Source organism: Symsagittifera roscoffensis, chromosome 10, assembly GCF_963678635.1.
Source record: "Symsagittifera roscoffensis chromosome 10, txSymRosc1.1, whole genome shotgun sequence".
In the NCBI taxonomy this organism is placed as follows: domain Eukaryota; kingdom Metazoa; phylum Xenacoelomorpha; order Acoela; family Convolutidae; genus Symsagittifera; species Symsagittifera roscoffensis.
The window spans coordinates 31,292,454-31,306,279 of NC_087071.1; the positions used below are offsets into that span (position 1 = coordinate 31,292,454).

The window sequence follows — 13,826 nt, forward strand, 5'->3', positions numbered from 1 at the left end:
AAGCTTTTTGGCCGAAATACAATGATTGGTGTTTTACCATGTACAGATTCAAGTGTTTTGTTGTCTGAAGATGAAGCCGCGGCAAAAATGATCAAAAACAAAGAAAACGAAATATGTGAAAGAGAAAGAATTTCATTAAACAGTCCTTTGCGAGTGTCTATGCCGCAAAGTGATTCATTTGAAGATTTTGTGTTGTCCAATGAAGAAAGAAGTTTGCATACACCTAGCAGGAGTCTTCGACAATTGAATAAACCAATTAGTCAGCAGTCAACTGTTGCTAATCAAGAAAACAGCATTTACAGTCCTTTTTCAAAAGCAGTCGAGTACATTTGCGGACGATGATCATTATTTTCCCCCAAATATTTTCATGCAAACGATCAGGTTTGCTTTGACCATTGCGATAGTAATTTTCCCTTAAACTGATATTGATTGTTTGTTTAGTTGGTTGCTGTTTCATCAAAATTGCTGCACCATACTAATTGATATCTGTTTAGTTTTCACACTGTTCGTTTGTTCAAAGTTTATTGATTTTATGACTTTGGATTTTGAGAACCCTTTATAATTTAAGTTTGCAGAACATGAATTTTGTGTTAATTTAACCTACTAACCCAGCACTTAGCTATAGCGCTTCTGACAAATCATAATCTGAAAAGTTTCTGAGACTTCAAGTCAAGTTTAATGTGGTCTTGAAAAGAGACAAAGATAAGGAGATAATATATAATATTTGCTTGCTAGAGTAAACACGGTTTGTCCGCATTTCGTATTTTCAAAACCGTGTCTTCTGATTGATTACTACTGAACTTGCACTTCATGAATTTCTATAGGACCCCGCAATTCGCTATTGACTTTTAATTCCTTATCGAACTTTACCAAGTTTCATTAAAATGGCCCCTTCGGACGGAAAGAAAACTATGCAACTCGATGAGTTCAATTCACATCTGGAAGAGGAGAAGGAGTTCCTGAGAACTCAGAAACCGTCTGTGGCGTCGACAGGAAAAGGAGAGCTGTTGCGTTTCTCATCCCAGGACAATTTGCCACTTAACGGTTGAAAGTTCATCCTAAAATTATTTAAAATGTGGAAAAAAGTCACTTAAAAACTGACAATAAAAAGAGAATCCTGCTCGTAATTGAAACCAATTTTTTTTAGAAGACTGACTGCGTAAAAGGGTCAAGTGCTTCTAAAATTATTTATATTTTTCCTTCAGTTATTTTCTTTAGCTGATACTTCATTTGACCCGATCACAGTGATGTGTTGAACGGTGCACAGTTGTTCTTCCTTTGAAGAAAGTGAGAAAATGCTTAAGGTTTTTTTAACAATCGGACGAGTTTCAGTTATCGTAAATAAAGTTTTCAACTGGAGTTTTGTTTTACAATGTTTTTGTACAAATGCTTTTCAAAACTAGGAAGTTTTTTTTCGCGTCCGATCATTCTTCGCAAAGTTTCGTAATTGAATGCTAAGCTTCCAGATGCCTCGTTTGTTCGACTTACGTATGCGCGCATAATATCCCTTAAACTGCAGTGTTTTTACACGAGCAAAGCTTGTGTGATAGGATGAACTCTTTTTTTTCCAAGTCGCAAATATTGTTCATTTTGAAAGTGTTCATTTTGATCAATAACTAGCTATTAATTACAGCCAATGCTAAGGATATTAACACAGACTATTATAATACAAATAGCACTTTAGCTTCAAGGTATCATGGACCAGTAGCGTAGATGTACGGCAGGAGACCCGCAACAAAATAAGAGGGATCGAACCTGGGCAGGGTTTGATGTTTTTAATGAAGTTTTTCGTCCACGTAATAAAATGTGTCCGCTCTAAATTGAGGCAGGTTAGTTAAAAAATTTATTTTTTTTTTCAAATTGACTGGTACTGCTAATGCGTCATAATTGGCTTAGTTTACTTAGCTGTTATGTAGGCTCATACTTGGCGTGCGTCACCTTAGAAAATTTGTAGACTCATTCAGAAGTTTAAATCACTCAGTTTTTCCCAGTAGCGTTATCAGTCATATTTTTGCTTGTGTATGCGAAATGCAACTTCGCCTCTGTGTAAATCGTTTGAACGAAATATGTGGGAATGAAAGTTTCTATGCCTATTTTTTTAGTAGTGAAAAATATTCGTGGGTGGTAAATAAATCAAAGCTCTTTTTTAAGTTCTTTTTGGCTAGAAGAAAAAATCGGAAGGATAGATTAGGGGCGTTCAGAACATTCCAGGCTTTGCCCTGTTATGAGCAATTGTTGCTTAATATAAAGTAATGAGATCTGTTGTTGTTGTTGTTAGCCCCGAAGGGGCGCGTCCGGCATGCTCAAACCGAGTTTCAGAAACCTAGCATTTTAGATCGGCCGAAGCCACAAGTCTCTGAGAGTTAAGTAAGTGGTGTTACTAGAACAGTTAAAAAGGTGCAAAGTGGCGTGTTGGGAACTACAGTTGGGGGAAGGAGATTGAGTGGAAGTACTTTTGGGGGAGGAGCATCTGCAATTCCCAGCTCGACACTTCAATTGTGCTGTTTTTTTTTAAATCGATTTTTGATTTTGAAAGGCGAAAGATCTTTACTCGTTATAATTAGTCACAGTAGTTAAAGATGTGTTGGCTCTATCTCGGAGGATTTGTTCTGTTACTGGACTCTATATTTCAAGTAATGACGGGCAGATACTTCAGGGATGTCTGGGGGCGATGGTGGTGAAAAAGTAGGGATTTGATAGGATATAAGTTTAAAGGGTAAACTGAGCGGAGAGTAGTTGATGATGGTGGGCTAAATTTAAAATTCAACATTCAGAATGTAAATGTTCTGGAGCTCTCATTTTGTACAACACGCTATGGTGCCATCTAAAATTGGTCTGTAACGTCTTTTTTGATTGACTCCAATTTAAGTCAGATATGGCCTTCAGAATCACCATATTGTGCGAGGCTTATGCTGACGTCCGATTACAGTGCTCTGCAATTATAGGGGATGAATCAAAGAAAATGCCGTTTTTTGTGGTGCTTTATCCATTTCCCAAGGGAAAGTATCCTTTATCTATTTTTACTTAAGAGTGTGAGTTGAACTCCTTGTTGAACGAATAGAAAAGGTTGGCTACGCCTTTTGATGTAGAAAAAAACACGCGATCTAGAGGTAAGAAATTGATTTAACTTGGTTAAGTAGTTAGATGAATTAGAGGAGGCCTTTTGAAAGGTGTTTGATTGAACAGAGGGGTAAATTTTTTCTGTGAATGATTCTAGTTGATTTCTTAGAGAGTAGAATGGTGCCTTCTTCTTTTTCTCTGGCCGTTTTGAACATGATTTCTGTTTTAATGATTTAAAAATGGATGGGACGGATTTAAATTTCGAATATTATCTCTTGGTGGAGCTAGCTTTTTTTTCTGTAATTTAAAGCAGGGACAAAAAACGGTGACTTCTCAGAGTGCTTTCTCAGAGATCCCATTGCAGTTTAACTGCGAATGTTGAGGGTCTTAGTTGATAGAGAAATTATTTATGCTGGGGGGGGGGGGGGCTTTTGCCGCAGATCGTTGAATTGTATCAGTGTTCGCAATCGAGGGGGGTTTAATTTGCTAATAGAGGGTGGGGTTTAATTTAAGTGTAGTTGAAGAAGGGGTGGTTGGTCTGGGGACAGTCGCAGAATTTTTTCTGTTAGATACTGGGAGGTGCAAGATTTTAAACGAGTCGATCCACAAATCTGCCACCACATACTTGTGAACAGAGGATTTTTAGATTACACGGGAGCAAGTGTATTGTCCGGAGCTGGAGTTAATGCTGGCACGAAGTATTAGGATTAATAGACGGAGCCCCGGCTGACTTGTGAAGCTCCGTAACCAAAAACCAATCCGAGCATGCTTTTCGCTCTCCCATGTTAGGATGAACTCTTGCTTTGCTTGTGTAACAGATTTTCATTTTTTAGAACATGACACTTTATGGACATCCGTTTATAATGTTAAGTTACTATATTTGCGAGAACAAACGAGACTAATTTGAAGAAAAAGTGATTTAACTACCCTTGGACCTGTGAGTATTTTGAGCGCGATACATCGAGTTCCACAATGTTTTTTTCTTCATGAAAAAATTTTCTTTCCGCTTAATGGGCGTCTGCCAAAGCAATGTTTACATAGTTGTTGTTTCGCAAATTTTCGTTTTTTGATAATTTAACACTGTCGGCTAGCTTGTCGTGCTTTGTTTGCTGACTGTTTAATCACATAGTTACATCATACTCTCAGGAAATGACTAAAATTTTTGAAAGCTGAACATCCAATTTTTTTTTCCAATTATGGCAGTAGTCGAAAAGTTCTACACTTGCACAAGAACTGGATATTTTGTACTCGATACACAACAGCTATATATTGTGTCGAAAAGTTTTGTTAACAAATTGAGATTCGCATTTTCGAGATGTGAACAAATTTCGGGCTGCACATGTGAAAAGTTCGAACAAAACACTCACCCATTCAAAAAAATTTTCAATATTGTTTAAAAATATTGTACTAATGTTTCAAATATTGCCCTTGTTTCAAATATTTCACATTCGGCACATTAGTGTATTGCACTCAAAATTTATTGAGGCCGAATTGAAAATATCCAACTTACGGAACTGTTCAAGTTCTGTTGATTCACTGAACAGATTATTTACCGTTGGTATAACTTCAAATTAGATTGGTTTTTTAATGCCCACAACAGTTAAAGAAAAGGCCGTATGGCTCATGGTTTGTCTCGGGCATTATTCATTTACTTTTTAACCAAATCAATATGTTATAGTCGTCGAAAAGTTTAGAATTTGTTTTGGAAAGATGAGCTTTGATATGTGGCTTCTAGCTCGTAGAGCAATTTCTACTGTACATTTTTTGTTAACTGTCAAATTAGAAGAAATTTCTGGATCTTTGTTTTATTTGAAAAAGAAAAAAGTTTATAATCCGCTGCTTTTCCCAGGTAGGCTCAAGTTCATTGTTAAGTTTTAATGATTATTTAGGTTATTTGGTTTGTGGCGTTTTTTGCCTTTTGACTCATGCTTTTCTAGCTTCATGGATTTTCTTGAAATAAAAACAATATAAGTTCATACCAATTTCTCAATTTTATAGGTCAAAAAGAATCGACCCTAAAATTTAATCGAAATGCATTCATTCAACCCTGTTTGCTTACATACATTTAACCCTGTTTGATAGCATTTAATCTTAAAATTGAAAAAAAAAACATATCTTGCGATGATTCAGTGCTGATTTAAGTTAACCGGACAAAACGAACAAATTTTGAAATTTCAAACGCATTTTTTTCAAATTGGGGTAAAATTAGACAAAAAGTGAAGAGTACAAAAGTTGCTGAGAATTTCATCAGAATTAATATAGTGTAATTTTTTCTTCGAAATTCTCAACCAAAATTTTACCCCAAAAATGAGTCATTTTAGTTTTTTTTTAAAAATTAATCACGAATTACGCTGAAACTACTTGTTAATAGATGAGACGTATACATCACAAGAAGTCTCTTACACAGCCCAATAAAGTTGTACAAGGGCTAAATCTCCAAAAATTTGCGTAAAATTAGACAAAAAGTGAAGAGTACAAAAGTTGCTGAGAATTTCATCAGAATTAATATAGTGTAATTTTTTCTTCGAAATTCTCAACCAAAATTTTACCCCAAAAATGAGTCATTTTAGTTTTTTTTTAAAAATTAATCACGAATTACGCTGAAACTACTTGTTAATAGATGAGACGTATACATCACAAGAAGTCTCTTACACAGCCCAATAAAGTTGTACAAGGGCTAAATCTCCAAAAATTTGCGTAAGAGAAGATATTTTTGCCCTTTGTTTTTCTGTAAAGAAACGTGATTTTTACTATATAAAACCCAAAATCTTTGCTCAAAAACAAATTTTAAACAATTTACTCAAATTTTTGGAGATTTAGCCTTTGTAGAACTTAGTTAAGCTGTGTAAGAGGCTTCTTGTGATGTATATTTTTCATCAATTAACAAAGTTTTTTCAGCTTAAGTCTAGCTTCATGGATTTTCTTGAAATAAAAACAATATAAGTTCATACCAATTTCTCAATTTTATAGGTCAAAAAGAATCGACCCTAAAATTTAATCGAAATGCATTCATTCAACCCTGTTTGCTTACATACATTTAACCCTGTTTGATAGCATTTAATCTTAAAATTGAAAAAAAAAACATATCATGCGATGATTCAGTGCTGATTTAAGTTAACCGGACAAAACGAACAAATTTTGAAATTTCAAACGCATTTTTTTCAAATTGGGGTAAAATTAGACAAAAAGTGAAGAGTACAAAAGTTGCTGAGAATTTCATCAGAATTAATATAGTGTAATTTTTTCTTCGAAATTCTCAACCAAAATTTTACCCCAAAAATGAGTCATTTTAGTTTTTATTTAAATTAATCACGAATTACGCTGAAACTACTTGTTAATAGATGAGACGTATACATCACAAGAAGTCTCTTACACAGCCCAATAAAGTTGTACAAGGGCTAAATCTCCAAAAAATTGCGTAAGAGAAGATATTTTTGCCCTTTGTTTTTCAGTAAAGAAACGTGATTTTTACTATATAAAACCCAAAATCTTTGCTCAAAAACAAATTTTAAACAATTTACTCAAATTTTTGGAGATTTAGCCTTTGTAGAACTTAGTTAAGCTGTGTAAGAGGCTTCTTGTGATGTATATTTTTCATCAATTAACAAGGTTTTTTCAGCTTAAGTCTTGATTTATTAAAAAATCAAAGACTGGTAAAATTTTGGTTGACAATTTCAGAGAAAAATTGCACCATATTAATTCTGGTAAAATTTAAGCAACTTTTGTCTTATATTAACCAAGTTTGGGAAAAACACGTTTGAAAATTTAAGTTTTCGTTTTGTCCGTATAATTTAAATCAGCACTGTATGTTATGAATTTTTGTTGAATCATTGGATGCGTACCTTATTCACTTGCGTCCTAGACGTAAATGAAAGAATTATACATACTTATTGTTTGAACTGGGATGAACTTTATGGTCACTTACAGCAGAGTTCGTAGATCCAGCGCCCGAAGATGTGAAGTGGAACTCTTTTGGGTACGGTCTGTATTTTCATTTCCTCTTCCAGGGGTTCGTGATCAAAACACTCTTTTCCATTATCTACCCATTTTACGCCAATTATCTCAACTTGGACAGTAACCAGTACCGGGCGGCTAGTACATTACCGTTGGCGGCATGGTCACTAAAGACCATAGTTGGTGTGGTCAGCGATGTATGGCCTATTTCGGGCCAGCGTCGCAGGCCATACATGATGTTGGGTATGGGTTTCGCGTTTGTACCTCTGGCCATGATCACTTTCAAGCCAGTGCCAGAGCCTTATTATGAGCCAGTGTATGGAAACGGAACTTGTTATCTGGACCGGTCTTCGGTTTTGAACGCGGATGCAAAACAGCAGGGAATCCATTATGTCGTGATAAATACGATTGCATTTATGTTGCTATCTTTCGCTGATGTCGCCGCCGATGGTTTGAAGGTATGTCTTATCGATGAATAATTTAGTAGCCACTGAATATTTTTGAAATTATTAAGAGTCGATGAGCGTAGTACAGACTCTTATATAGATCTTGATGATTTTTTTCTGTTTTTTTAGGAAAAGTCTTAAAATTTGTTCAGTCTCCAATTTACTTTTTCGCGGTTTGACTTTTGATTTCTTTTGAAGTTCTTTTTGTGTCCTTTGTTGAAAGGAAGGCAAACTGTGCTATCAAACAGCGAAAGTAAAGGTGTCAAAAAACGTGATCGAGTTCTAATTTCGAAAGTGGACTTTAATTTCTTCCAAGCGAAATAAAAATTATACCTATTATTCGAGTTTCCTCGAATTGGGTATGGGTTTTATCAAAAATTGTAAATCTTAAATTGTTCTAGAAAATGAAACTAATTTCGAAAATGGAATTTAATTACTAGACTTAAATTAAATTTATACTAGACATTAAATTTACACTTTCTAGAAATTCAAAGAGCTGTAAGGCCATCTATTTTTCTTTACTCTTGCGATAAGGGTATTGCAACCGGATACTAGACTTTTTTGCCGTAAAAAACTTCGTTCACAGAATGGACAAATGGTAAATGGTAAACACAGCTGAATTAATAGCATGGTTGGAGTGTATGAACTGCATAATTGTACTGTGGGTGAACATCAAGAGTTGTTAAATAATTTTTATCTGTGCCAAAAAATTTCGGAAGGTTTTTGGCACCGAGGTCGGTAGGCTTAATAAAAACGGTTGAACTCTAACGAGAAATTTTGAAAAATCTAAATTGCCCTCCTAGGCCTTCCCTAATAAAGTTTACAAAACAAACATGAAAAATTGTTATTTAAAAATATTGTTTTTTCGGCTTCGTTTATAATTTTTGGGCGCAAACTCGATTAATCTGGTAGCAAAAATTTAACGCTGTACATATATTTTTTTGCTTGTTAGTATTTTCAATGCCTGACCGTTTCGAAATTTGTTGTTTGTTTTGGTTGTAGTTTTACCAGCTCGGTTTGTTAAAATTCATTTGTTTTTTCTTTTTTTTCTTTTCCTTTTTTTAACTGGATAGGTTTCGGCATAATGTATATCGGCTTAGTGGCGTCCCTCATTTTCGACGTTCTACGAGCGAAAAAAAGTGTGCGTGTGTGTGTTTTGAGGGTGAGGGGGAATTGATAACCTTTGATATATCTTATTTAAATAATTTTTTTTCTGCTTTTTTTTTCCTTTTTTTTGGCTGGATAGGTTTCGGTCTCTCTTAGATCTGCTTAGTCGTCTCGTATTGCTCCATTTGACGAGCGATTAATTTTTTTTATGTGTGTGAGAGTGACGGGGACTCAATCTTTAAAAAAATCAAGTCTTGATGCTAAATGGTATTTTGCTAAATGGTATTTTGACCGATGCTATTTTCATATTCTGTTGTCTTTGCATGTTTTTGTTTCAAAACTAGCCTTTTTATTCTGATAAGTTTCGACAATTTTTTTTTGCTTAGCGGCTTTCTTGTTTTGTATCGCAAGTAATGCGAAGCTCAGCTCGGCCTCTGTGTCGAAAGTTGAGATTTTTCACAAAAGAAATCAGTTTTTTTTTTGTTTACTTGCGTTCATTGACATTTTTTTAGTGTCTGTTGGCTCTGTTTTTTATAATTTGACAAAAAGCCACTTGAGAGCGGGTTGATGCCACAAAACAAGGTTAAAAATGTGCTGTTTTGGATTTTTTTGGTCAAAGGACTGGGTTTCATAAGAGGTTAAAAATTTATTCAGTCCTCAGTGTCCTCAGAAAACAAGACTTGCAAAGATCAAACCCATTACTATTATACGAGGCATTATTACCCAGCCCTTGAAACTCACTCGAAAAGAGGACCGTAGAATCCAGAGCTTCAGGGCGAATAACAAGCAAGTGTAACATGATTTTTAAATAGTTTTTTTTATTGTTTAGATTGAGTATTCTCAAAAAGAGGGCGATAAGCAACGTGGATCAATCAACGTCATCATTTACATGTTCCTGGAAGCATCTACAATATGCAGCATTATCTTCACCGGTTTTCTGATGAATGGCGTCGAATATGGGGGCTCATTTTGCTTCAGTATCTCCTACCAAACTCTATCTGCAGTCATGTCTTCAATGTGTTTTGTGGCGGTTATAAATGGAATTTTCTTTGTGCGTGATCAAAAACTTGGAGCAGTTCTAAGTGTTAAGCAACAATTCAAAGCGTTTTGGTCTGCATTTCAGTCGCGCGAAGTCTTGCAGGTGTTTATTGTTCTATTTTTCTGGGCTATGTCGATTCGGATTTCGTCACCTGCCGGGGTAAAAGTCAAGAAAAACTGGGCTAAAGTGACCCCGTTAATAACAACCTTAAGTCAGTTTATAGCAACCGGGCTAGAGATCATTGGCGTTTGGATTCTGAAGAAGTTTTTCTTGAATGCATCTTGGCGAAAGATATTTTTGTTCTCGCGGATCTTACATTTGGTGACTGAAAATGTCGTTGAGTTCATAACCATTTTCGATATTTATCGGAACCCTTATTTCTATTTTGCAGACGATGTCATTTCTGCGATACCTGAAGGTATGGGCCATCTTGTCGGTGGTCTAATGCTGATTGAGATCTGTCCGAAAGGACTGGAAGCCTTGTTCCACAGTCTACTCGTGACCTCGTTTATAGTCGGGATGATAATCGGATCTCCAATTGCAAATGCTATGACATCCCCCTTTCGCATTTCAACTGATGAAAGGTATAATAACGACTCGATTGTTGACCGTGAAATGGTGGCATGGTCATTTGTTGTGACGCTTGTCGTCCAGGTTCTTTCGATTCCTTTGCTGTTACTCTTGCCGTCGCAAAAAGGGGATATTGAGAAATTGAAGTCGAAGAAACGATTTTACCCGAAGACAGCTGGAATATTTTTGGCGATGGTTTTGACGTTCTTCTTGCTTTCGTTTATGATGTCTGTTGCCACAATGATGCCAGGATTTGCATGTCTAAAGATTTTAGGCGGCAATGGGTGTCTTTAGACAAAAAATCTTATTTTTCACAAATCTCAAAGACATTTCAGATTCTAGGTAGGTTTATTTAAGCGTAGTGTAAGTGAACGTAAGACATAATTTTGTGCATTATTTCCAATAACATATTTAAGGGAGGCTTTTGAAGTTCAATTTGGAAATATAATCTATGTCTAAGGTTTTGCTTATGTTAAAGTATATAGGCCCACCCTAATTAATGCAACATTCATAATTTGGTATTAACCTTCCAAGATTCCAAGATTAACATTCCAAATCTTGCTCCGAAATAAATTCCTGTAGTAAATTGATTGGTACTCTTGAATGGAATAAACTTAATGATATCTTACAAATATATCTTTTTGCATCAATGTTTTCTTATCAGCAGCTGTATCAAATTCAACCTTTTCAACGTTTTTGTTGATGAAGTTCCGATTACACGCTGTTGAATCGAAGCAATGACGATATTACATGGAGGGAAAAGCACGAATCTGAACGTCACCTCATAGAGTTTGAGTTTTGTGATTTTGCCTTCATGTAATATTGTTATTGCTTCGATTCGATAGCGGGTAATCGGAATTTCATCAACAAAAACGCTGAATGCGATGAATTTGATCCAACTGGGTATGTTTTTATTGTGGAACAGTAAAACCAAAGCTTTGCTGCAATATGTAGTTTCCGGCGAGAAGTTTTGTTGAATTGTTCATTCTTGAGATTAGTTAAGGTTTTTCAACCGGGTACCAGGCAGTTTTTAACGTTGAATACTTTTTACAAGTTTTTCACTAAATTTATGGGAATGACTAATTAGATGCTGTAATATCCATGCTTAAATCGAGAAAAGTTATGGTTTGCAACTGGAAATTTTTTCGTTAAAGTTCAATTTTTGTACTATCGTGTGTCTGTTTACTGGGATAGGTTTCCATAATAGTATCCAAATTTAGGGTGGAAAAGGACAAATTGCGTGCGTGGGTTGAAAGTGTATTGTCTATTTGTGTTTCTAGCAGTGACTCGTATCGCTCTAGTCCAATTTATAGTGTATAAATCTCAACTCATCGTGTCGTAATTTTTATTTGATTTTTTCAAATGTTTTTTTCTCACTTATATCGTTCTCGCTGTTGATGAATGATGCCTGCTTGTTGTTTCGACCACTCAAAGTGGAGAGGAACTATGTCTTCGGGTGTTTTAGTTCTTACTTTTGTTGAGTTGTTTTACTTTTTGTACTTCGCGGCTACGATGATTTAGCCATGTTCACCAAAGAGAATATGACCATGCTCTTAAGTCAACGGACCATAATTCAGTCCCAGGGAAAAGACCAGCAAGAAGGACTAAAAAACGCTGGATCGATTGTGTTACACGAGACCTGAATGCTAAAGGCCTCAAATCTACAGACTGCCGTGATCGAATGGCCTGGAAAATTGTGTTAACCGCCTTTAAATAACTTGAAAGCTACACCGAATGCCCTCGTCTGAACCATTGCTTACGCACTTTCGAATGTCCAACCCCGCCACAATAGGAAAACGGACAATAAACACATTAGAACTAGTAGTCAAAATTAGGTACCACGAATAACTATCAGAGTGAGTGGAGTGATATGTTTCACAAAAGCTTTTTATGTCGGTTTTCGAACGATATTAAAATAAAAAAAAAATCCGTAAAAATTGAGAAAACAAGGATTTTTTTGATGTTTCGAGCGAGTAAAACGCGTTAGTAGGTCTTTTAATAGGAGAAAAACCTTTTATTTCAACGATGATTTATTAAGGATGCTTTATTTACTCCAAGAAAACTAGTTTTAAAAGCTTCCTATAGCGCTTCCTTCGCAATAAAATTTCAGAAACTTATCTTCAAAAATTATCTTCTTTTTCCAGTTTTTTGAGATTTCTGTTCGGTCTGTTCATTTTTCAACGATAACTATAATCGATTATTTCTTAATTGTGTAATAGTCTTCTGTTTCGTTCTTCTCATCATGCTACGCACAAATTTTCAATAGAAAATGTTTCATAGTTTTTTTTAAATGTAGTCCGAATTTTTGTTGCTACCTGCTCAGCAACGGGATATTCTTTTTGATCTGGGATTTGCGTCATACAACTGTTTTATTCTTCCGACCATTGTAAATAAGCAGGAATTTTAAAGTTGGGTATCTTTTAATTTTTTTTGTTTTCCACGAAAAATCAGGTACCACAAATAAGCATCGGACTTGGTTGAGATATATTTTTTGTTTTAAGTCGTATTTCGAAATTTCCAAAAAATTCTCCCAGTGTCGAGAAAAAATGGTTTGAAGTTTTTGTTTTTCTTTCGCCAGTTTTTTCGAGCGAGTAAAGCGATCGAGTAACGTTCGTTATATATGAAAATTACTTGATTTCACTAAAAGGAAATTAAGTTTTGGAAGCATTATTTAGCGCTTCTCTGGCAACAAGAACTTATTGAAAAAATAAAATTTTGTTCAAAAAATTTTTGAACAATTTTTTTTTTTTGGTTTACAATTGTAGTCTTTTTTGCCTAATTCGCTCAATTTCTTCGCGTTTGTATAATTTTAACACACGACGTACAAGAAACGACACTAACTCGAAGAAAAAATCTGAGATCGTGGTCGGAACATTCTAGGCAACTTGCACAGCAACTGGCTATCTTTGTCTGTTTTCGCTGAGAGTTGATCTCGCTGGATCTTAGTGATCTTATGGAGCTCGTTCTGTTTTGATTTTCATGTGAAATACGAACTCTTCGTTTCAATTGACTGCCAACTCACGCTACCGCACTCTAAGAAATTAATTGAGGATAGTTTTTATAGTGACATCTCTGCGCAAGATCGAGTCTCTGTAAGCATTTTTTAAAATTTCGTTAAAGACAGTGCATCTTTGATCGAAATGAACATAGTTACTTAAGTCGTGCGTTCTTTTTGGTTCTTTATTTTTTATCTTTATTTTATTTTGCTTCAAATCTTTCAAAAGCTCGCTTTAAATTCAGTTGCAAAAACGAAAGCAAATTAACCCCCCCCCCCCCTCCCAATGTAAAGTGCACAAATATTCAAGAAATTGTGAATGATTTAAGTTTCAAAAGCCGATTACCCAGCGCAATGAAAAATGACTCATAAATCCAGATTCCTATTTTGGGTATAATACCGGACATCTACCCATGTTTTGTCTGCTTAGTTACCGATCGATAAATTTTGTGCTAATGGAAACTTCTCGCTGGCAATTGTGTCTGGATTCATATTTTCATTCGAGGCAAACATGTGAAAAAATGGGTGAATTTTTTCAGCGTTTTTCTATTTTTCTTTTACTCCCAGTGCTGTTTTCGTCTATTTCATTCAACTAACTGCCATGCTAGGTTTTTTTTTCTAATGCAAGTGGCGCAGAGCTCTGCTTGGCGTATGT

General features: G+C 35.3%; 1 protein-coding gene across 1 annotated transcript; it reads left to right on the forward strand.

The window, feature by feature from the left end:
* The first annotated feature begins 342 nt into the window (after window positions 1-342).
* Window positions 343-10,826, forward strand: LOC134855241 (uncharacterized). The gene is made up of 3 exons (XM_063871703.1): window positions 343-1,044; window positions 6,988-7,472; window positions 9,397-10,826. Exons 1-3 carry the CDS (start codon window positions 885-887, stop codon window positions 10,468-10,470), a joined length of 1,719 nt encoding a protein of 572 aa, XP_063727773.1. The 5' UTR covers window positions 343-884; the 3' UTR covers window positions 10,471-10,826.
* The last annotated feature ends 3,000 nt before the right edge of the window (window positions 10,827-13,826 follow it).

Bases quoted from the DNA above. Each gene is read 5' to 3' on its own strand.
- LOC134855241 (XM_063871703.1), top strand. From the start codon at position 885: ATGGCCCCTTCGGACGGAAAGAAAACTATGCAACTCGATGAGTTCAAT. The intron at 1,045-6,987 runs GTTGAAAGTTCA...GGTCACTTACAG, and splicing joins GGACAATTTGCCACTTAACG to CAGAGTTCGTAGATCCAGCG. The intron at 7,473-9,396 runs GTATGTCTTATC...TTTATTGTTTAG, and splicing joins TCGCCGCCGATGGTTTGAAG to ATTGAGTATTCTCAAAAAGA.